General features: G+C 48.9%; 2 protein-coding genes across 3 annotated transcripts; both read left to right on the top strand.

Moving 5' to 3' along the window:
* Positions 1-3,473: 3,473 nt before the first annotated feature.
* On the top strand, positions 3,474-16,282 carry CENPS (centromere protein S). Of its 2 annotated transcripts, XM_059691321.1 has the most exons (6): positions 3,474-3,711; positions 9,143-9,266; positions 9,951-9,984; positions 13,793-13,867; positions 14,333-14,399; positions 16,043-16,282. In XM_059691321.1, exons 1-6 carry the CDS (start codon positions 3,658-3,660, stop codon positions 16,181-16,183), a joined length of 495 nt encoding a protein of 164 aa, XP_059547304.1. In that variant the 5' UTR covers positions 3,474-3,657; the 3' UTR covers positions 16,184-16,282. The 2 variants fall into 2 exon arrangements, with proteins under 2 accessions (XP_059547304.1, XP_059547306.1); XM_059691323.1 differs by lacking the exon at positions 13,793-13,867 and having other exon boundaries at positions 3,545-3,711.
* Positions 16,283-17,669: 1,387 nt separating this feature from the next.
* Positions 17,670-20,551, top strand: CORT (cortistatin). Its single transcript, XM_059691324.1, has 2 exons — positions 17,670-19,245; positions 20,257-20,551. The coding sequence occupies exons 1-2, from the start codon at positions 19,147-19,149 to the stop codon at positions 20,470-20,472; spliced, it is 315 nt and encodes a 104-aa protein (XP_059547307.1). The 5' UTR covers positions 17,670-19,146; the 3' UTR covers positions 20,473-20,551.
* The last annotated feature ends 276 nt before the right edge of the window (positions 20,552-20,827 follow it).

Raw genomic sequence — 20,827 nt, 5'->3', positions numbered from 1 at the left:
GCACCTGGTTCTTCAGTAACTTGTCTCAGGTCACAGCTCCTGTAGAATTGGAATTTGAACCCGGCAACCTGGGGCCAGAGTCCACGTGCTCAATGCGTGCGCTTCATTTACTCATCGGCATCTTTACTGTACACCTACTGTGTCAGCACTCTGCCGGGTGCCATTGTCTAAGGGTGAGAAACGTCAAAAGTTCTGACTTCATGAGCTTACAACACACATGTAACAGCTCATGGAGATGGATCTGGGAATCGGCATCCTTGTAGCGCGATGTCAGGAAAAGTGAGTGACAACTACTGTTGTGCTAAGTGCTTATGGTCCCCTCTTTAATGCAGCCAAAGGGATCCAGGAAACCGCAAATGTCTGTCTTTGTCTTATTTATGGTGAGAGCAGAGACTGCAGCTAGACTGCTCATAATCAAATTTGCCACTTTCTAGCAGTTTTACCTCCAGCCAAGTCCTTCCACCTGTGGCCCGGCTCCCTCATATATAAAAGGGGTGGGGGTACCTTCCTCTGAAGGCAGCTGAGAGCTAACGTGAGCGCCTACCAAGCCAGGTAGTTCACCAGCGCCTGGGTTCCTGGCGTGGCTCGGTGCTGACATCTGGTGGCCAGTACACAGAACTCACTCGGTCCCGGAGGACAATCTTCCAACCACATACACTCCTTCCCTGTAATGCAATAGCTCAGCCCTGGGCCTTTCCGTCGGAGCCTAAAGTGCCTGGGCATTCCACAAGAGCCACTAGAATGATGTTCTTTTGCCCTGGGAAGCAGCTGCTTGAAAATGAGGTCACACGCCAGGCACAAAGCACAGAAAGGGCTGGGAAGCAGCTGTTACTATTTATCGAGCACTTAGGTGAGCCATTTAAACCTCACAACTACGCGGAGGTTGGCACTGTGACCCCCACTTTCAGAAGGGGGGACCGAGGCTTGGAGAGGCTCTGCGACTTGCTCAGGGTCGCAAAGCTGGTGAAAGAGGCTGGGCTCTGAACCCAGGTCTGGCCCTAGGCAGGACCTCCTCACCGCCGCCTCACCCCACCCCACCTCCCTCGCAGCCCACCCTCTTTCCTCCCCCAGCTGCAGGGGTTAGGGAGCAGGGTGGGCTACAGGAGGGCAGAGAGGGCCTGCTAAGGCAGGGCCACGGATGATGGAAGTCACGCAGAGGTCTGTCCCCCATGCCACTGAGGACCCGGACACTGAGACTGGGATTCCCCCGGGGAGTGGTGGGGGGAGAGGCCACAGGTGCCCGTCTCTCAGAGGAAGTGGAAATTAATCAGAAGGCCGATTCCTCCAGAAAGAGGTCTCGCCTTCTCAGTCCTTTGCACACTTTGGGGGGTGGTTACGAGGATGAAGAGGATGAGGAGTGGTTTGTGTTTACCTTTAATTATAAAAGAACTACGAGCTTTTTAAAAATGCAGATCACAGAAATGTATAAGGTGAAAAATTTGAGAGCCCTTATCTGCCTTCTCCTGGACCCATTGCTCAGAAGTTAACTAACTGTGTCTGTCATCTATTCTTCCTGCTGTTTTTCTATTCCTTTCAAATATCTGCCCCCCACCCCGCCCGAGATCTGTATGCTTTTTTCCTTAAACAAAAATAACATTATTTGGTAACACCGGTCTGCAAGCTGTTTTTGCTCAGTGTCATAGAGGACATCATTCTAAAGCTGGCAATTTAAATGCATTAGAGCCTTGTGTTTCCAAGAACCCTTTACAGATTATTTTGAAGAATAACATCCTTAGGTTACGTGAATAATCAACCCTAATATCTCCGTATACTGAGCTCTGCCTCCTCAGCCCTGCCGCTTAGGATTCAACTGCGATGGGGGAAACTGCCGGGCGAGACATCTCACGGAAGCCCAGTGTGATTTCTGCTTTGTTTTTGTTTTTTTTAAATCATCACCAGGGGATTTTTTATTTTCATTGATTTCAGAGAGAGTGGGAGTGCCGGGAGCCGGTCCATCTTTGCTGTTTCAAGGGACCTGGCATATATGGCATACGGTTCTTAATATGTTTGCTCACCTTCTTGGCGCTGTGTTTTAACCAAAGTCACCTCTCCGAGAAAGGTTGAATCCCCAGGTAGGGGTTTTCCCCTGAAGTTAGGGAGGGAATAAAACCCCTCAACTAAGTGCCAGGCGGGTAATTAATCCCTTTAACTACGAACAATCATGCTTAAACTACATAATCTTTTCTCCCTGGAATGGAAATAAGAAACGCCCTAACCTTTGTAATAGAGATTGATAGGATTGAATCAACTGGTATAAATACAGTTGTAACAAGACAGAAACACTCAGAACTTAGAACAGAATCAAGAAGACAGACCCTACATGGAGCCTAGAGACAGAAGAACTTCGCTGGAGAGAGCATGCCGGAGGATCCTGGACAGGGACTGGCCTCGGAGCCTAGAGACAGAGCCTAGCGAGAGAACATGGCAAGGGATCCTGGACTGAACCTGACTATAGAGATTGGCAGGAGAACCTGACTGGAACCTGGCTACTGAACCTGACTGGAGAACCTGGACAGAACCTGGCTGGAGATCCTAAGCAGAACTTCTCTGGAGATCCAGACCAGAACTTGGCTGGAGATCCTGGCTAGACTGCTGATCAACTGAACGCTGTCTCCGTGTCCTTCCTTCTTTGCCGACTCCGTCCACACCTTTGGGAACCCCTGGACCTGCTGGGGTTGGACCCCGGCATGGGAGGGAGGGAAGGAGAGAGAGAGAGAAACATGGATTGGTTGTCTTCTTGCACACACTCCCCAGGGGCCCTGCGTTGGATCTGCAACCCAGGTATGCGCCCTGATTGGAACTGAGCCCAAGACCTTTTTGGTGACAGGACGATGCTCTAACCACTGACCCACAGTAGTTTGAGATTGGCAATGATGGGAGTTTTTACGCCATGGAAAACGGTAAGTGCTACAAATCGGGGTTTGATTTGTTGACTGTTAATGTGTACCTTGTCTGGAGCCTTTACATTGTGAATGGCACAAAACATTGAGAAAATGAATGTTTGGTTACTATCCCATTCAGCGCGTACTGAATGGGATAGTAACCCAACATTTATCCGTGGTCTGATTTTGACGCTATTGTTGGTGGCTGAATTACAAAAACAACTTGGATCTTGCAAGGCTCAGGGAAGTTAGAGCTGCATAGAAGTTAGCGTAAAGAATGCTGCGGAACAGCCCTGGCCAGTGTTCCCAGTGGGTTGGGCATCATCCCGTGAAAGCTTGCTGGTTCGATTCTGGGTCAGGGCACATGCCCGGGTAGTGGGCTCCATCCCCGGCAGGGGGCGTGCAGGAGGCAGCCGATGGCTGTCTCACTCTCCCTTTCTCTCTCTCTTAAAAAAAGAATGTTGGGGAAACACTCACATTCGTCCTTTCCCGGCGCTGGTGTTAACCACGGCGCCAGGCACTGAGCTGGTCCGGGGTCCGCAGGGAGCGTGGCCCCGGCGGCCCAGGCCCCTGGCCCGGGAAAGCAGAAGCCGGGCAGCAGATGGACTGAGACGGGCCCTCCCCAGAGCGGCCGCCAGGGGGCGCGCGGCACCGGGAGCTTCGCGCTTTGTCCCTCCGCGCGGCCGGTCGCCGGGCGCCGCGGCGGGAAAATCTGACTGCGCCGGCGTGTCGCCCTGTTGACGCACTCGCGCGCCTGCCCGGACCCGCCGCGGTGATGGAGGCGGAGAAGGAGGGGGCCGAGGAGCAGCAGGGACTCTTTTACCGACAGGTACCGGGAAACCGCGTCCCGGCTGGGCTGGGCGAGGACGGCGGGGAGTTTGTGGAGTCGGGAAGCCCTCGGCGGCCTCGGCGCGGCCTGGCCTCGGTGTCCGCCTCCCCGGGCGGCTGCGGCGCGGGAGCCTGCGCGTGCGCCAGCCGGGCTCCTCGGGGCCGGGTGGGGTGGGGGGCGGCCCAGGGTGGGTGCTGGGAGACGGTTTCCATGGTGACGCGGTGGGAGGACGACGCCGGTGGCGTGCGGCGCCCCCGGGGCTGGCGGCGGGGCTGGCCTCCGGCTGTGGGGCGGCCTCGGGCTCCCTCCTCAGCCCGGGCTGTGCTGGGTGGGCCGTGAGCGTGGAAGGGAGTCGGGCCAAGGACGAGCCCCAACGTGTTGGCCCCCGCGAGCGGCGCCCGCTCCCTCCCGCCCCTCCCGCCGTGGAGGAGCCGGCCTCGGGGCTGCAGGCGCACCGGCGCCGTCGGGTTGCAGAGTTCACTCTCCCGGGTGCGTCGCATCGCGGCCCCGCAACTCGCGGACGGCGGTGACTTTGCCAAACTCAGTGTCCTTATGGGGAGAGGCGGGTGGTAGCGGGGTTCAGCCCGCCCTCTCCTCGCCCAGGAGTGAGGATGAGCGGAGTCCGGAGCGGAGTTGGGAGCGGAGCAGCGCTGGGGGGAGGCGAGCCGCGAGGCCGTGGCAGCCTCCAAGGAGTTACCCGCGGGGACAGCCTCAAGGGGTTACTTACCCGTGGGGACAGCCTGGAAGGGGTTACCTGCGGCCACGGGACACTGGCGCATGTGTGGTCCCCTCCTGTGACTGAGGTCTCCCTGCCCCTTTCCTCAGAGGACCTTCAGGGGAGGCTGCAAGGCTCCTGTTCCCATCACCCATGCACCACTCACCTCTGTTCACCAGTTCGCCTTTTGCTGTATTTTCCTCTTGTTTTCCTGAATTGTTTAAGAATTAATGGCGGCACCCCAAAAGAAACTGACAAAACAAGCAGGCAGCCAACCAGATGGGAGACGACATTTGTAAACAGTAGCTCTGACAAAGGTTTAATTTCCAAAATGTATAAAGAACTCATAAAACTCAACACCAGAGGAGAAACCAAGATGGCGGCATAGGTAAGCACCAGAAATTGCTGCCTCGCACAACCACTTCAAAAATACAACTAAAAGACAAAACGGACATCATCCAGAACCACAGGAAGGCTGGCTGAGTGGAAATTCTACAACTAGAAGGAAAGAGAAAAGCATACCGAGACTCAGAGAAGATACAGAAGTAAAGTGCAGAGGTACGGAGGCACATGTGGAAAGGTCTGGCAACTGAGGACACAGTTGTCTTTTTCAATTGGGAGGGAGATACAAGCTCCCGACTGCTCTGAACTCCAGTTCCCGGCGAGTCTCTGGGGACCCAGACTCATATGTGGAGAAACTGGACTGTCTGGCATCAGTCGGAACTCGAGGGCAGCTTTCTCTCAGAGGTGCTTGCAGCGATTACCACGGGACACTGAGACATGGAGCCTCTTAGGGTAGGACTGAGGATCAGCCATAGCTGTTTGCCCCACCCTTTTGATCCCCTGAGACACCGCCTCACCCAAGATTTTGCATATTAAAGGCCTGGCCCTTTGCAATCTGAAAATTACCTAACAAACTGCAGCTGGGTCAGAGAGACCCAGAACTTCCAAAAAGAAGGCCCAAGGCCCCACAGCTGCTTGCATTGCTTCATAGCTGGGCCTCATCTAGGCACCAGGCACCTCCAAACCCCAAACAAAGAAGAGAAATCTGCAGATTTCTCCATAGCTCCTGCTGGGTAGCCTCAGGCAGAGGCTAAATTAGCACCTCCTTAGAGATCCAAGAGCCAGTGAACCCAGTGGTCAGAGTGGGACCACCCAGATTACAACGCCTCAGATCCATAAGGGACACACTCAGGGGGCAGACTCAGTGAGCCCCAAAGCCCCACTGAAGCAAGTCTTGCCCCAGAAGGGTGTCTTCAGCACAGAAGTTCTCCCACTGCAGACACAGCTGATTCTCACAGCCAATTGGCCTGGAGGTCAATTCTTCCCAGTGATACCTACAACAATCAAGGCTTAACTACAACAAGACTGTGCACAAAGCCCACAAAGGGGTGCACCAAGAGTGTCCACCTCAGTAATTGGGGAGACTGGGCCCTATAGAATACCTAGCACACAAAGCCACTCTAACAACACAGGGAAGCATAAAAACTGTGGAGACAAAGAAACAGGTCACAAATGACAGAAATGGAGGAAAGCAAACTACAGGATATAGAGTTCAAAACCACACTTTAAAGGTTTTTCAGGAATTTTCTAGAAACCGCTGATAAACTTAGTGAGACCCTCGATCATATGAAAAAGGACCAACTAGAAATTAAGCATACACTCACTGAAATAAAGAATATTATACAGCGTTCCAACAGCAGACTAGAGGATCGCAAGAATCAAATCAAAGATTTGAAATACAAAGAAGCAAAAAACACCCAACTGGAAAAGCAAAATGAAAAAAGAATCCAAAAATATGAAGATAGTGTAAGGAGCCTCTGGGACAACTTCAAGCGTACCAACATCCAAATTATGGGGGTGCCAGAAGAAGAGAGAGAGCAAGACATTGAAAACCTATTTGAAGAAATAATGACAGGAAACTTCCCCTACCTGGTGAAAGAAATAGACTTCCAAGTCCAGGAAGCGCAGAGAGCCCCAAACAAAAGGAATCCAAAGAGGAACACACCAAGACACATCATAATTAAAATGCCAAGAGCAAAAGACAAAGAGAGAATCTTAAAAGCAGCAAGAGAAAGAAACTCAGTTATCTACAAGGGAGTACCCATACGACTGTCAGCTGATTTTTCAACAGAAACTCTGCAGGCCAGAAGGGAGTGGCAAGAAATATTCAAAGTGATGAATGCCAAGAACCTACAACCAAGATTACTTTACCCAGCAAAGCTATCATTCAGAATTGAAGGTCAGATAAAGAGCTTCACAGATAAGAAAAAGCTAAAGGAGGTCATCACCACCAAACCAGTATTATATGAAATGCTGAAAGGTATCCTTTAAGAAGAGGAAGAAGAAGAAAAAGGTAAAGATACAAATTATGAACAACAAATACACATCTATCAACAAGTGAATCTAAAAATCAAGTGAGTAAAAAACCTGATGAACAGAATGAACTGGTGAATATAATAGAATCAGGGGCATAGAAAGGGAGTGGACTGACTATTCGGCGGGGGGAGGGATATGGGGGGTGCGGGAAGAGACTGGACAAAAATTGTACACCTATGGATGAGAACAGTGTGTGTGGGGCGGGTAAGGGCAGAGGGTGGGGTGGGAACCGGGTGGAGGGGAGCTATGGGGGGAAAAGAGGAACAACTGTAATCTGAACAATAAAGATTTAATAAAAAAAATTAATAGCAGAAAGCTTGGCACGTGAACTTGGCATTTTAATGCTTCAGCATGCGTTTCCCAACCACAAGGGCGTTCTCTGACATCATCTCAGTGACCACCCTCAGAACGTTTAATCAATATTAAAGTTCTGTTACATTATTGGATGATGATCGGTCCACAGTCACACTTTCCCGGTGTCCCAGAGATGTGTCTTGCAGCAGCGTGTTCCTCCATGCAGGCCCCAGGCAGGGAGCATGCCTCACGCCCAGTAGTCCTGCCTCTGGTCTTCCCTGGAGCCCTTCTCCAGCTTCTGGAAGAGTCCATCCGTGGTGGAGGGATTAGTGGGAGGCGGAGGGGTAGTGGGAGGCGAACTCTAGGACATCAGGAGCTGCCTTTTCCTTCCTGTGTTCTCAGCCCATGGTACCCAGCCTGGCTGTCAGTACACAACAAGTGCATACTGATGAGATTAGTAAGGCTGCCCAGAGGGGCTGAGAAAATGGCTTTTATTCAGTAAATTTACCAGGTGACATTGGTTAATAAAATTATATGTCTCAAGTGCAGAATTCGATGATACTTCATCTGTATATTGCGTTGTGTGCCCACCACCCAAAGTGAAATCTTCTGTCACCATATATTTACCCCATTTCCCGCCCCCCCACCCCCCATCTTTCTGGGCTGAGAAAGGTGAGCCTCGTCCTCTGTGCAGTGGTGAGCAGGTTGAGAAACCTTTCAACAGCCGTTCTTGGCACAGCGAACACTGCGGGGCCTGCCCCAGGCGCTTAGAGGGCAGTGATTGAGCCTCCAGCGTCTGTGGCATTGAAAGGGCCCGGCCCAGGAGGAGGTTCAAGAAAGTGCCTGGCACGTTCAGGAGGACCCCTGCCCCGTTTTCTCGCCCTGACCCCACCCACATGGACTTTAAAAAGGTGACCTGGGAGGGCCTTTATTCCTCCGACCAAAGCCTCAGTTGACCTCGCTTGTGAAGTCTAAAACTAAGATAGGTGCCTCACTTACCTGCCTGGCCCCTACCCCGGGGTCCTGGGCTTGTGCTCTTTTCATTTTATTTTTTATTATTTATTTTATTGATTTCAGAGAGGAAGGGAGAGAGAGAGAGAAATGTCAATGATGAGAGAATCATTGATCGCTGCCTCTTGCACACCCCACACCAGGGATCAAGCCCGCAAGCCAGGCATGTGCCCTTGACTGGGATCGAACCTGGGACCCTTCAGTCCACAGGCCAACATCTATCCACTGAGCCAGACCAGCTAGGGCTGGACTTGTGTTGTTGCAGTTCCTCCTCATCTTGCCTCTGCTGTGAACACTTGCTGTCGGGTCCAGCTGTCACCATGTCCTGCGTAGCTCTGTCCCCAGCACAGAGATGGAGCGTACACATTTGACAGGCGATGAGACCTTGGCGTTGCTTGTTTCGGTTCTCTACTCTCCTGCCTGCGTAAGAGAGATGTTTTCCAGTCCAAAGGGTTGCTGAGGAGTTGTGAGGGTCCTGCCGGGGTGGGCTGGCAAACCAACACTCAAAGGAGGGTCATATGCCCTCATGAATCTTTCCGGTGTTTTCCTGATCATTCATCTCATCACATGCAGGTGTGGGGTGCAGGAACTTGCAGCAGAGGGATGGGGTCCTTTTGCATTTACTTGATTCACCCCCATCCAGGCAGGAAACCCCTGCCTGGTGTTTCGTTGTGTTCCCTAAGCACCCAGCATATGCCTCGGCTCCCTGGGAACGTGGCGCATATTTGTGGATGAGTCAAGTCACGCAGATCCGTTGCAAGTGCCATCTGACCTCTCTCCCCGCTGACCTGCCGTCTGATTCCTTGTCTTTACTTGACCTAAATCATAGCCATTAACCAGGAAGTAATGTTTCTACAAGTCACACTCCAGAGGCCCTCATTAATTTATTAGTCCACTCGAAAGTCACTGAGCCGTTAGGGAACGTGCTGCAGGAATTGGGCTGAGCAGACCCTCTCCTTGGCCTTAATTTGTTAAGATGGGAAAAGGTCTTGTTTGCAGCCTCCCCACTAGTTGTTTTGGTTTTTGCTTCAGAGGCTGAAGGCAGCCGTCCACTACACCGTGGGCTGTCTTTGCGAGGAGGTTGCCTCGGACAAGGAGGTGCAGCTCAGCAGACAGACCATCGCGGCGATTTCGGAGGTGACCTTCCGGCAGTGCGGTACGAAGCCCTGGCCTCCCTGCGTGGGGATAGGAGCCCAGGGGTGGTTTGCATGAGAGAAGTGTGTGGGTGGGTGCCGTGGGTGTGTCACCACCGATAGCACAAGATCACTGACACTGTTCATGACACAGTTCTTTTCCTGGCTGTCAGACTTAGATAGTTTATGGAAGAACTATTTTTTTCTATTACACTAACACTGGGGCATTAGCACCTTTATTTTATTGTGTTTTAAACTGCCTGGAACATTAGACATTAAATTTTTTTTTAGACATTAAATTTTTTATTTCCTCGCTTTATAACATTTTTATATCGCCCATAGTTTATTTGACAGGTGAACTTGTGGCATTGGTATTTGCTTGACTTCACAGGAAATTAATGTCCTCCAAGCCCTAACTTGTAGCAAAATGTAAAGTTAAGGGATAGTTTCTAGGAATGAAGGTGTAGCCACAACTACCAGGAAGCTTGTAATAAAGGGTCAAGGTGCCGAAGGACAGGAAGGTCATAGTGAGTCAATGGCTCAAGGCGCCTGTGCAGTGGGGCTTCCTGGAGTGTCCCCTCTCACCTTGGAGAGGGTTGTTGTATCAGTTACTGTACTTACTGCAGAAATCGAGAGAGATTTCACTTTTTCTCCTGAAATAAGACTGAGATAAGGGTAGCTGAAGCGCATCTCTTTTTCTCTTTCAGAAAGTTTTGCCAAAGACCTTGAAATGTTTGCAAGGTGGGTACAGAGCTTGATTACCTGGTACTGTGTTTGTTACATTCTATTGATCCTCTGCAGCTGGTGGTACATTTCAGGAGAGGTTTTTTTTTGCATTTTGTGGAGGCTCATCTCTAATCATGATTCCACAGGAATATAACATCTGCTTTAATCACGTCCATTCAGGCTTGATTTTGCATTTTTTTTGAAATTTTCCAAGTATTTTTTGATCAGTTCTAGGTTTAAAAGGCATGAATGATGTCTCTGGGACTCTGAATGTGCGGGGCTTTTAAGACCATTTCCGCAGGAGGGTGTGATGCTAGGGTCTGGTCCCCGTGCCAGGCCAGGCTGCACTTTGCGCCAGGCGGTGATTGCTGGCAGGTGGCCGGATGATGACAGCACGGTCCACCGCTGGCTTGTTCCGAGTGAGCTGTACACTCCTTGAAAAGAGGGTGACTTGCTTTCAGCTGGTAAAGCTTTAGCTTTTACAGGTGATTTATGCTCATCTCTTCAATTAGTACCTCAAGTAATTGAAAACAATTGCAATGAATTGCTTTTATGAAGCAATTTGAATGACTAAGGCCTGAAAGGGCCAAAGCTTTCTAATTTGCTGCCACTTCTGATTTGGTGCCAGCCTCTCACACCCCATACTTTTCACCTTGCTCCTAGTAGCTCTTTGTTTCTCGGGTGAATATTTTGAATGAATTAAAGCATAGGTTCTCAAAGGGCAGGCTTTAAATCTTTCCTATTCCTGTATATATGAGTCCCTAAAAACTGCTTAGCATCTTCAACTTGGCCAAAAGGGATAAGATAATATGGGATACTGATAGCTCGTGTGGTTTATTCATTGTTAATTCAGGCGGTTGCCCCATATGTGTGGCCCATTATCCCCAACCCCTCTGTCTCCTGTGAAATGCACTTACCACCATTACTTGCCATTTCTTTTCTCTCTTTTTTAAAGATGTTTTAAATAAAACTCTTTTTTTATTTGAAAGGGAGACACGAAAGTCTAAATAAGTAGGCAGATTTGATCTGAACGTGAAGCGTGGTGAATAGGAGCAGGTTTCTCACTGCAGCACGCTGCCCTTCGGACAGCAGGAGTGCTGGGGTGCGGGACTGGCTGGGCACTGAGGGTGCGGACTAGCGGCTCTGGCTTCTGCTCGCCACTGTGTGCCCCCACCTGTGACTCCCCCCCCATTTCTGTGTTAGCTATGGGACAAAGCAATGAACATTTTTAAATGCTTCTGCAAAAATATTGGAAATAAAAAAGAAGTTAGAAATATTTAGCATTGATGCCCTAGTCGGTTTGGCTCAGTGGATAGAGCGTCGGCCTGCAGACTGAAGGGTCCCGGGTTCGATTCCGGTCAAGGGCATGTACCTTGGTTGCGGGCACATCCCCAGTTGGGGGTGTGCAGGAGGCAGCTGATCGATGTTTCTCTCTCATCGATGTTTCTGACTCTCTATCCCTCTCCCTTCCTCTCTGTAAAAATTCAATAAAATATATTAAAAAAAAAAAAAAGAAATATTTAGCATTGAATCACTGGGCGTTCAGTTCCTGTTTTTATAATCACATTAAAAGGTTGATTTCTTTGCCTGGTCCTGGGGGGAACGTGGCGTGTGTGTCACTCAGACTGGAAGCTCCGCCAGGAAGGACAGCATCTTCTAAACCAGCGGTTCTCAACCTGTGGGCCGCGGCCCCTTTGGCGGTCGAACGACCCTTTCACAGGGGTCGCCTAAGACCATCCTGCATATCAGATATTTACATGACGATGCATCACAGTAGCAACATGACAGTTATGAAGTAGCAACGAAAATAATTTTGTGGTTGGGTCACCACATGAGGAACTGTATTTAAAGGGCCAGAAGGTTGAGAGCCACCGCTCTAAATGAAGGCGTCTGTACGGCTGTCAGCTGCTGCTGTCCGGGTGACACCAGCGGAGGCTGCACTAACTGCAAGAAGACGCAGCTTCTGCCGTGTCCACGTGTGCCCACGTGTGCACACGTGTGCACTCACTGCCCCCTCAGACTCCCTCCCAGCACCCCGAGTGGATGCAAGAGCAAATGTTCTTTGAAGACTCAGCCTTTGTCTTAATTTTACGTTGGTTTTCATAATATTCCTGTTTGCTCTCATATAAAAAAATCCTGTTTTAAAGGTCATCACTGAATAAAATGGATATCCCCAGAGGTCAGCTTTGTTTGTCCTGTGGCTTTGAGTTTTCCCCCTCACCCAGGCTCTACTTCTGGAACTATGGTTACTCTGAGAAGTCTGAAATATGTGCTCTTTAGGCTTCTCCTAGTAATCAGAGTTCTGCAAGTATTCAGTAATCTTTGTAGGCTGGCTGGGAACCTAACCATTGTTTATGTGAGAAAATACATTTAAATTCTAAATAACCAATTCACCTATAAACTTGGGAAAATCATCTCAATTTAAGTTATGAATTTCTCTTATTTAGCTCTGAAACTCCAGTCACCTAGTATTGTTAATGTGTTACAGATGAAATGCTTTGAAGAAGATATTCTGTAGTAAGTAAATTCTAGGAACATCCTCTATAATAAAAGGCGAATATGCAAGTTGTCCCCTCGGGAGTTCGCCATCCGGGAGTTCAGCCACTTGCTATGATGTGCACTGACCACCAGGGGGTGGCGCTGAACGAAGGAAGGCCCCGATCGGCCCTGATTGCTGGCCAGGCTTAGGGACCCTACCTGTGCACAGATTTTGTGCACTGGGCATCTAGTTTTGGTAATAATCTCTAAAACCTAAAAGTGTTATAGGAAAAATGGCTTTGTTCTTTTCCCTAGAAGTTTTGTGGACTCGGGCGTTTGAATTAGGAGTGTCTGGTGTAGAGTGACCGGCATAGAACATACCCGCCCCTCCGTGGAGGAAAGTATCAACACCACATGTGGCAGAGACACTAGATGAGCTGCGTGGTAGAGAGGACTTTGTTGTTCCCTAAACAATTCTTTGTGAAGAGATAAGCTCACCTTACTCTGGACCTAGTTCAGTGTGCTGCTCCCTTTTACTGCACTTCACCAAGAATGAAATACTGACAGAGCAGCCTGACGGTGTGGCTGAGGCAAGGGCCACACATGGCCGTGGCACTTAACATCCTCCACCCAGGACCTCAGCGGAGTGGCCTCACGCTGTGGCTGCTGCTGTGTCACCTGGCTGACTCCCCCTCTCTATCGTGGTCCTTGCAGGTGGCTCATTGGAAGTATCTCCTGAAATGGACATTATCTCAGGACGGGCAGCTGTTGTCCATCAGAATAAAATGACACATAATATTTGCACATTTAACAGGATGGGAAGGAATAATTTGACCAAGTGATGGCGTATAATTTCTGTGTGACTTTATCTTTAATTCAACAGATATTTAGTGTTGACTACTATGTGCTGGCCACCTAGGAGTACAAAGATTCCAAGCTGTTCCTATGCACAAAGTTCCTATTTATTTTCGAAGGAAGTTAGAAATTGCAAGAAAGGGTGTAGAGTTATAAGTTATTGAATAGAGCTTATTATCTAATTACCTTAAATTTTTTAAACATTTATTGATTTTAGACAGAAAGAGAGAGAGAGGGAGAAGAAAGGGAGTGAAGGAAGGAAACATCTATTTGTTCCACTTATTTATTCATTGGTTGCTTGTATGTGCCCTCACCCAGGATCGAACCCTGAACCTTGGCATATCAGGACGATGCTCTAACCTGCTGAGTGACCTGGCCAGGGCTCAATTCACCTTTCCAAGCAAAGATAGGAGGATTGGATTGAGAATTTAAATCCAAGTTATAAGCAAGAAACGACTCTGGTTTAAAGGATGTTCTTTGTTCTAACCAGGCTCTTGCCGAGGGAGCCCCTCACCTCCTTGAGGGGAAGTGGGAGGTTAGGAGACATCTGCCCACGCTCTTTGCTGTAAGTTAGTCCTGGGAGAAGAGCTTCAGGATCTGATCTGAGAGAAGCCATGCCTCACGGAAATTCTCTTTATTCTTCTACTTAACGTCTCTTAAGCAGAGGCGGTCTTTGTGTTGTGAGACTGCGTTCCCTCTTTTCACTGGAGGTGCAGTGACCTTGCTTTTTCTGTGGTGTTTGCTGTGACCGTGGTGACCAAGCGTCCCGCGGAAGGTTAATGCCTCGGGCTCCTGGCCGTGCTTGTATTCCTCAGGCACCCGCGGGGGAGGTGGGCAGATGGGCTTGGCTTTCTCTCCGTCTCTCTAGTCACTTCATTCATTTTTGTGTCTCTGTTGCTTAATGACCTTAACCTGAAAAGATGGGCTAGAGATCCTTGCTAGCCTGAAGTCTGACCATGAACTTTTGTGTTTCATCAAAACTTTAAATAATACCAAACATTTTGGTGAATTGTTTCTGCCCTTTCTACAGACATGCGAAAAGAAGCACAATTAACACGGAAGATGTGAAGCTCTTAGCCAGGAGGAGTAATTCACTGGTGAGAGATGAATTTCTTCCCTCACTCCCCTTTCCCATCAGAATACATTATTCCCAATTAATCACTTGCAGCCATGAAGTGATTCCCCAGGGCACCTTGCATTAAAAACGAGAGATGGTTGAACCGTTCAGACCTGCCTGTGATTTATAGTCTTCCTTTCATTAAGATGGATCTTGCCAAGCCAATTTGAAATTTTCTAATCAGCACTCTCTGGATTTCACAGTTTGCCTTTTTGTAATATCTCAAAACTTTGGTCCCATGTTTCATTCACAGCGTGATGTCAGCGATGGGGCACAGGCTAGAGTGAATGGGGATAGTTTATGGTGCCCTCAGTTTTCTGAGGGCCCAGGTATGGAAGGAATATCGGGACAGCCAGGATGGGCAGGAAATAGTCTGTCTTTTCGAAGAAGCCTGGGAGTCATCTTGACCACGTCCTCGTTTACAGGGGATGCTGTGATCCCCCCAGCCCAGTGGCTGTGCTGACAGCAGATCCAGGACGCCCTATGAGGTTCCCTCACTTAGTCCGATCCTAGCAGTTAAAATACTTTCTGTTCCTCCCCATAATGTGAGCTCCACGAGACAGGGATTTCTGCCTCTTTCTTCTCTGCTTCATCTGCTGTGCCAGACTAAAGACGGGCACACAGTGGGTGCTCAGTAAGCAGTTGTTGAGTGAATTTCTGCAGCAATTAACTGTTGATAGGGTTTTTAAAAAATAAATATTTATCATGCCATCCAAGCCTCACAATCACCCTATGAGGATTAGCAACACAAGTCATTAACCCATTTTACAAACCAGGCAACTGGAGTTGGTAACTTTCCACAGTTAAATATGAAGCTCTCGGGTTGACAGCTGAACCTTGACTTTCTAAACCCTGAACAGTGCTGTTTCTACTGGGCTCTTTTTGGCCTTTGCCCTTCTAACATTCTTTCTCCAAAGTTTACGTCAAGGTTGAGGATGAGATGATTCCCAAGTACAATAGGTAAGGTGCCTGGGGGTGCTGTGAACCAGTGGGAAAGAGTCTCTTCATGAGTTGCGAGTCGTAACTGCTACTTGGTCAGCTGCAGTGAGCAGTTTCTATCTTTTGCAAAGAAATGGTCAGTGCAAGTCCTCTTGGAATACAACCTGCTATTGCTTATTTGTTTATGTTAGACTACGGTTTTGTTTTGGACTCTTATTTTTTTTCATCTGACAGAAGCTTATTAATGAAGACATGCAGCTAAATGTGTGCATTTGACTAAATTGTCCCTAAAGGCACTTACCTTGTATCCCTGGTATGTGGAACATAGTAGTTGCTGAACAGTGTTAGTTGGATAAATTGGGGGGAGGGGTTGACCAAATTTGTGTTTTGTAAAGTATATTTGTGATTGGCATGCCTTCTGCAAGCTTCAAGTTTTAATTCATTGATTACTCAAGGAACTCCTTCCTGGTGTAGCACATGTGAGCAGCAGTGAGTTGCCTTGTAGTTGATTCGGCTTCGGGAAGAAATGTGAGGCTCTGTCTAACCCTAAGGAATGTGAGTCAGGCTCTTCCCCCCACATTCTTTCAGTGGGAGTGGTGGGGAGATGGTGCAGATTCATCCCCTAGACTTACAAAATGGCTTTGCAACCAGATAAAAATATCATTTTTAATATCTTTTTTGTAGCTAAAATACATCACAGAGAAAAGTGAAGAGATCACTAAGTTTAATGTAGAACGAAAAACAAAGAAGAAAAAGAAATTAGAGGATGAAAACAAAGATTCGTTGGAGCCAGCAGAGGCTGGAGGAGTGGGAAGTGAGAATTAAACTCTGTTACCACTTGGACAAAGCAGCCCTCAGCCGGGAGAGCCACCGAAAACGCATATTGCCACAAAGGGAACTTTGAAGGGAGAAGAGATTAAACAACGAAAACAAAAAAAGAGGCGAGGGGGCCTTTTGTGCTCTTTCTCCAAGTCAGTGACCGCAAACTTTAAAAGAGCATGGGAAACGCAAGCAGAATGCTCCCATCCCGCGTCACCGAAGCACATGGAAAGGTTCGTATTTCAGTGGTGTGTATCGGAAGTTGTATCTATTGCAATTAATAAAATTGTGTTGGCAGTTAAATATGGTTGATTTTTTTCAAGCCAAAATCAGTCATTTCTTAATTCTTTTACGTAATTTTTTAGGCTGACAATTCCTGAAAATGAATAAAGCTATATTTATTTAGTTCTTTTGATTACCAATGTTTTAAACCCATGTCATGTGATCACAAGGTAAAAAGGTTTGGGAAATGTTCCTGTTTACCTTTTAAATGAGGTTTTCTCCAGAAGCACAGTTTTTGTGATTTTCCTCGGGCAGTGTTGTAATTAAACTGCTTCTGCTGGGGAGAAGTTTTGCTTGAGGAAACCTGGCCTGCGACTCCGAACACTCACTGTGTTGTCCTCTGTCTTATTTGTGAGGTGATGCTCCCAGGAGTCCCAGTCTGTCTTCCTTTGGGGGTTGCTTAGAGGTCCAGGCCGTGCCTTCCCCTGTAGGGGCAGGAGGGTGAAGAGAAGGGACGGCATGTACAGAGCCCTTTCCTGTGCCAGGCCCTGCTCTGGGTGCTCCCGTCGTCCTCCCTGGATCTTCACACCTTCCTCCGGGCACATCTGGTTATTCCCGTTTTACTGATGAGCAAGCTGAAGGGTGGAGAGGTTAATGTCTACTGACCAGTAGAGACTGTGTACATTTGGGGTGCTGATTTGAGGGGCGAGAGGAAAAAGGACATGCATTTTGGACAGGATTTTTACCATCCATGCCCAAGTGACTAGCAAAAGACACCCCAAAGTCCGACAGTCAAAAAGAGATGCCCAGCTGTGATCATAGTAAAGCATTGAATTCAAACTTTCGTTTCGGCTTCTGCAAATAGCTAATCTCAGATGTTAATTGTAACATCTGTGTGTCACATCAGTGAAGGAAAAGGAAACCAAGAAGTCTTCCATCTTTGCAGGACATTCCAGCCAGAGATCTGTATGTTGGTTTCATTTTCAGATAAACTCTCTTAAAACTCCTCATCAGGGAGAATCTAGAGACTAGATACCATGGACTTTCCAAAGGTTGACAAGCCTAGATTTGCACCCTGCTTTTGCCACTCTAGTAGCTGTATGACTTTCTGAAACTTTGTGTTCTTACTAATAACAGTGACTAGGGTTAAAAATACCTGGCAGTGAGGTATATGTGACAGGAAGAGGGGGTGGGAAAGGCCGCACCGCCTCATACACAGCGATGTCCAGGAAGAGTTCATCGGAACATGCCTATTCCCTCTACTGAACGGTGGAGTCCACAAGAACCCTTAGGGTCGTTAAGTCCATCTTCCCACCAACTGCGAACCCCTTCCACCGCATTCCCGGGGTGTGGCTCCCCAGGCTCTGCTGAACTCCAGGGACGAGAGCCCTCTCTTATTGGACACTAATTCCAAGTTTCTTCTGTTGATAGGGAAAACTCTTCCCCCTCCTAACCTCTCTGGGTCCTGTTCTGCCCTTTAGAATGAGCAGCCTTCGTTTTTCCTTTTAATCAAAGTTCCCATTGTATCTCTTTTCAGAAACACACATTCTTGCATCAAACATTGGATGATCAGCTGCCCGAAGGCAGACTTTGGGTGGTGAACGGTGATCGCTCGGTGCTGGTGTGGTGCCTGGCATGGTGGGCACCGGGGAAGACTTGTGCCCTGGAGTCCAGGATGTGCTCGTGGGATAAGCTGGAGCCCTTGCTTAGGTTACTTGGTTCTAAGCAGGGGTTTCTAGCGTTCATAGTGAGGCAGAGCCAGAGCTGGCACAGAGGACACCCCCGTCTGCACTGAGCGGTGGCACCGTCCTCAGGAGGAGAGTGCGCCCAGGAGCCGGTCAAGTGCAGGTCATTCAGTAAAAGATGTTTTACACCTGACACACGAAGCAGTGATTTAATCTTACTCCTCGTGATGCACTCCAATTTCTGTTCATTCAAAAGAAGCACTAGTTTCTGACCCGCTAGTGGGTGGTCAGTAGCAGTTTGAAAAACACTGGACTTGAGCCTGGCCACTCCGGTGTCAGCATCACCCGGGTGCTCGCTAGAATGTGGGGCCTTGGCCCTCCTTGCACAACATGAGAATCTGCATTCTAGTCTTAACTTCATTTGGGCGGTTTGGTTCACATCACAGTTCGAGAAGGCCTGGGTGAGACGACAGCGTCTGGCCTGCTGGCTGGGGAACCATCACTGGGTTGTCCTTGCCTGCGATTTGGCGAAACCAGGCGATCTGCTCTAAGTGGCTCCCTCAGCCCTCTTGCCTCCTTGTTTCTTCTGCCTGTAGCAGAGTCAGCCCTTCTCTTTATGGGCAGAATTGCAGGTTGTCAGCTCCTTACCCAAGGCTACATGTATACCATGTGGAATTGCTCGGTTTTGTCGGCACGGCCTCCTGCTTGCTGTGGGCATGATTAGGAGGATGTGGGACTTCTTTAGAAGCAAGTGCACGTGAATTGCAAAGGAAGAGCAAATCTGCCCTAAACACAGCAAAGACCCGCGTCTTTCATGAAGGGTTCAGTCCCACCCAGAAGCGCCTGTGTGGGCACTGATTGCTCTGGCATCTGCGTCACTGCTTGAGTGTGAAGGAGGAAGGGGTGCAGGCTTCACAGGTAAGTACACAAAAAACCAGCTGCAGGTTGAGCTAAAAATACCCCCAGGCTCCAAAGAGACCCACGTCCACAAAACACCGATTTCAGGGCTGCCAGGAAAGACGAGCAGCCGCAGAGCTGGAGAGGAGCCGGTCAGCCCGCAGGATGCCGCTGCCCCTCTGCCTGCTGCTGCTGCTGCTCTCCGCGGCCACCGCTGCCCTGCCTCCGGAGGGTGGCCCTGCCGGCCAGGACAGCGCCAGGGAGGTGAGTAGTCCCGACTTGGCCACATGCTAGCCCACTTTCTGGCTGTCTCGCTGCCTGGCCTGTTTGGCCACGCCTGTGGACACCCCGGCATCCGCACGGCTGAGGGTGTAGGACAGGCTGCGGGCTGAACCTTAGTGTGCCCTGCTGCCCTGGGTCCTGTGATGTCACACAGACCACGGAGTCTCGCTGACCGCGGAGCCGAGGCAGTTGGGAAGTTCTGAGCCCAGGCGGGCCTGCTCATGCTAGCGGCCTCCATCTGCTGGTCTTTGAACGCTGAGTGATTGGACCAGTCTGTTCTACTGCGAGCATGGCGCTCACTGCACTGTTAAGCCACACACACTTCTAGAGTCTTAATTTATACACCCGGCACATGTTCTCACCGGCTCAGATGAATTGACATCGTTGCTTTTTCATTGTGAGAACGTGCAACTTCATGGGGTGATTGATTTTTCTCTTCTTTTTCCATTTTGAAAAAGTTCCAAGGAGAGTACATAAAGTTGACCATTAAAAATGGATTTTTCTCTGAAATTACCAGATGAGTCTCAGACAAGTCATTTATCATAGATTACTCCTGGAAGCTTTCGAAGGGGTTTGAAAGACCAGGATATAACGTCTCAATCTGATCTGTCTTGAAGAGCAATTTGTGGACAGCCAGGAGGAAGGCCAGAGAGGGAAAACCTGCTCATCTAATTACCTGATCCACCGCGGGGCTCCTGAGCTGCCACTTACCGGGGAAATGGCAGGTCCCTGACCTCTTCGAATTAAGGACCTCAGCAAAGATGATGGGCAAAACAAGCCGTCTTTTTCTTTCCATGATTGAGAATTCTCAACTTTTCCTTTCATTAGAGCAATGCTGTTAAGGTGTTCTCTTAACTTCCTCACCCTTTAAATGGATATGTGATTTATTCTGGAGCAATTTTATTTTTTGAAGGAAGGATGGAGGTATTTGTCTTCGGTTGCTGGCTGAGCCAGATGGTTGATTTTTCTTTGTCCCCTGCTTCTTTTCAAAAGCATTTGCAGGAAGCGGCAGAAATGAAGAACAGCCTGTTGACTTTCCTGGCTTGGAGGTACGCGCGGACCTCCCAGGCCAGAGCAGCGCCCTTCATGGGAGGGGCGGCCGGGGAGGTGTCCAGGCGGCAGGAAGGCCCGCCCCCGCAGCAGTCCGCGCGCCCAGATAAGGTGCCCTGCAAGAACTTCTTCTGGAAAACCTTCTCCTCCTGCAAGTAGAACCCCACCGATTACTCATGCAAGGAAGTGCAACGATGGAGCCAAATAAAATGTATTAAGCAGCCGTGACCTTTCTTTATGCAGTTGCCTTCTTGTTTCTGTGTCATTTGAAAAGTATTTTTAATTTAAACTCCAGTGGTGCCCAATACTGAGTGTCTTGAGTAATCTGGAACCCAAAGTGAATATTTTTGATAGACTTTTGTGGGTTTTGCTGTATTGTGCTCAGTGCAGCCACGGGCCTTCCCCCCACCTTCATTCTCTCTTCCTTCCTTTGATTTAAAACAGCTCGAGGCTATATATTTAAGGGTTCAGAATAACATCTTATATCAGTTCATATTGATATAAATTGTCTAAT

This window comes from Myotis daubentonii, chromosome 3, assembly GCF_963259705.1.
Source record: "Myotis daubentonii chromosome 3, mMyoDau2.1, whole genome shotgun sequence".
In the NCBI taxonomy this organism is placed as follows: Eukaryota; Metazoa; Chordata; class Mammalia; order Chiroptera; family Vespertilionidae; genus Myotis; species Myotis daubentonii.
The sequence above is the reverse complement of the archived record's forward strand: the minus strand, read 5'-3'. Positions and strand labels throughout refer to the sequence as shown.

Coding starts and splice junctions, on each gene's coding strand:
- CENPS (XM_059691321.1), top strand. CDS start 3,658: ATGGAGGCGGAGAAGGAGGGGGCCGAGGAGCAGCAGGGACTCTTTTAC. Junction 3,712..9,142: donor AGGGACTCTTTTACCGACAG/GTACCGGGAAAC, acceptor TTTTTGCTTCAG/AGGCTGAAGGCAGCCGTCCA. Junction 9,267..9,950: donor GGTGACCTTCCGGCAGTGCG/GTACGAAGCCCT, acceptor TTTCTCTTTCAG/AAAGTTTTGCCAAAGACCTT.
- CORT (XM_059691324.1), top strand. CDS start 19,147: ATGCCGCTGCCCCTCTGCCTGCTGCTGCTGCTGCTCTCCGCGGCCACC. Junction 19,246..20,256: donor GCCAGGACAGCGCCAGGGAG/GTGAGTAGTCCC, acceptor TCTTTTCAAAAG/CATTTGCAGGAAGCGGCAGA.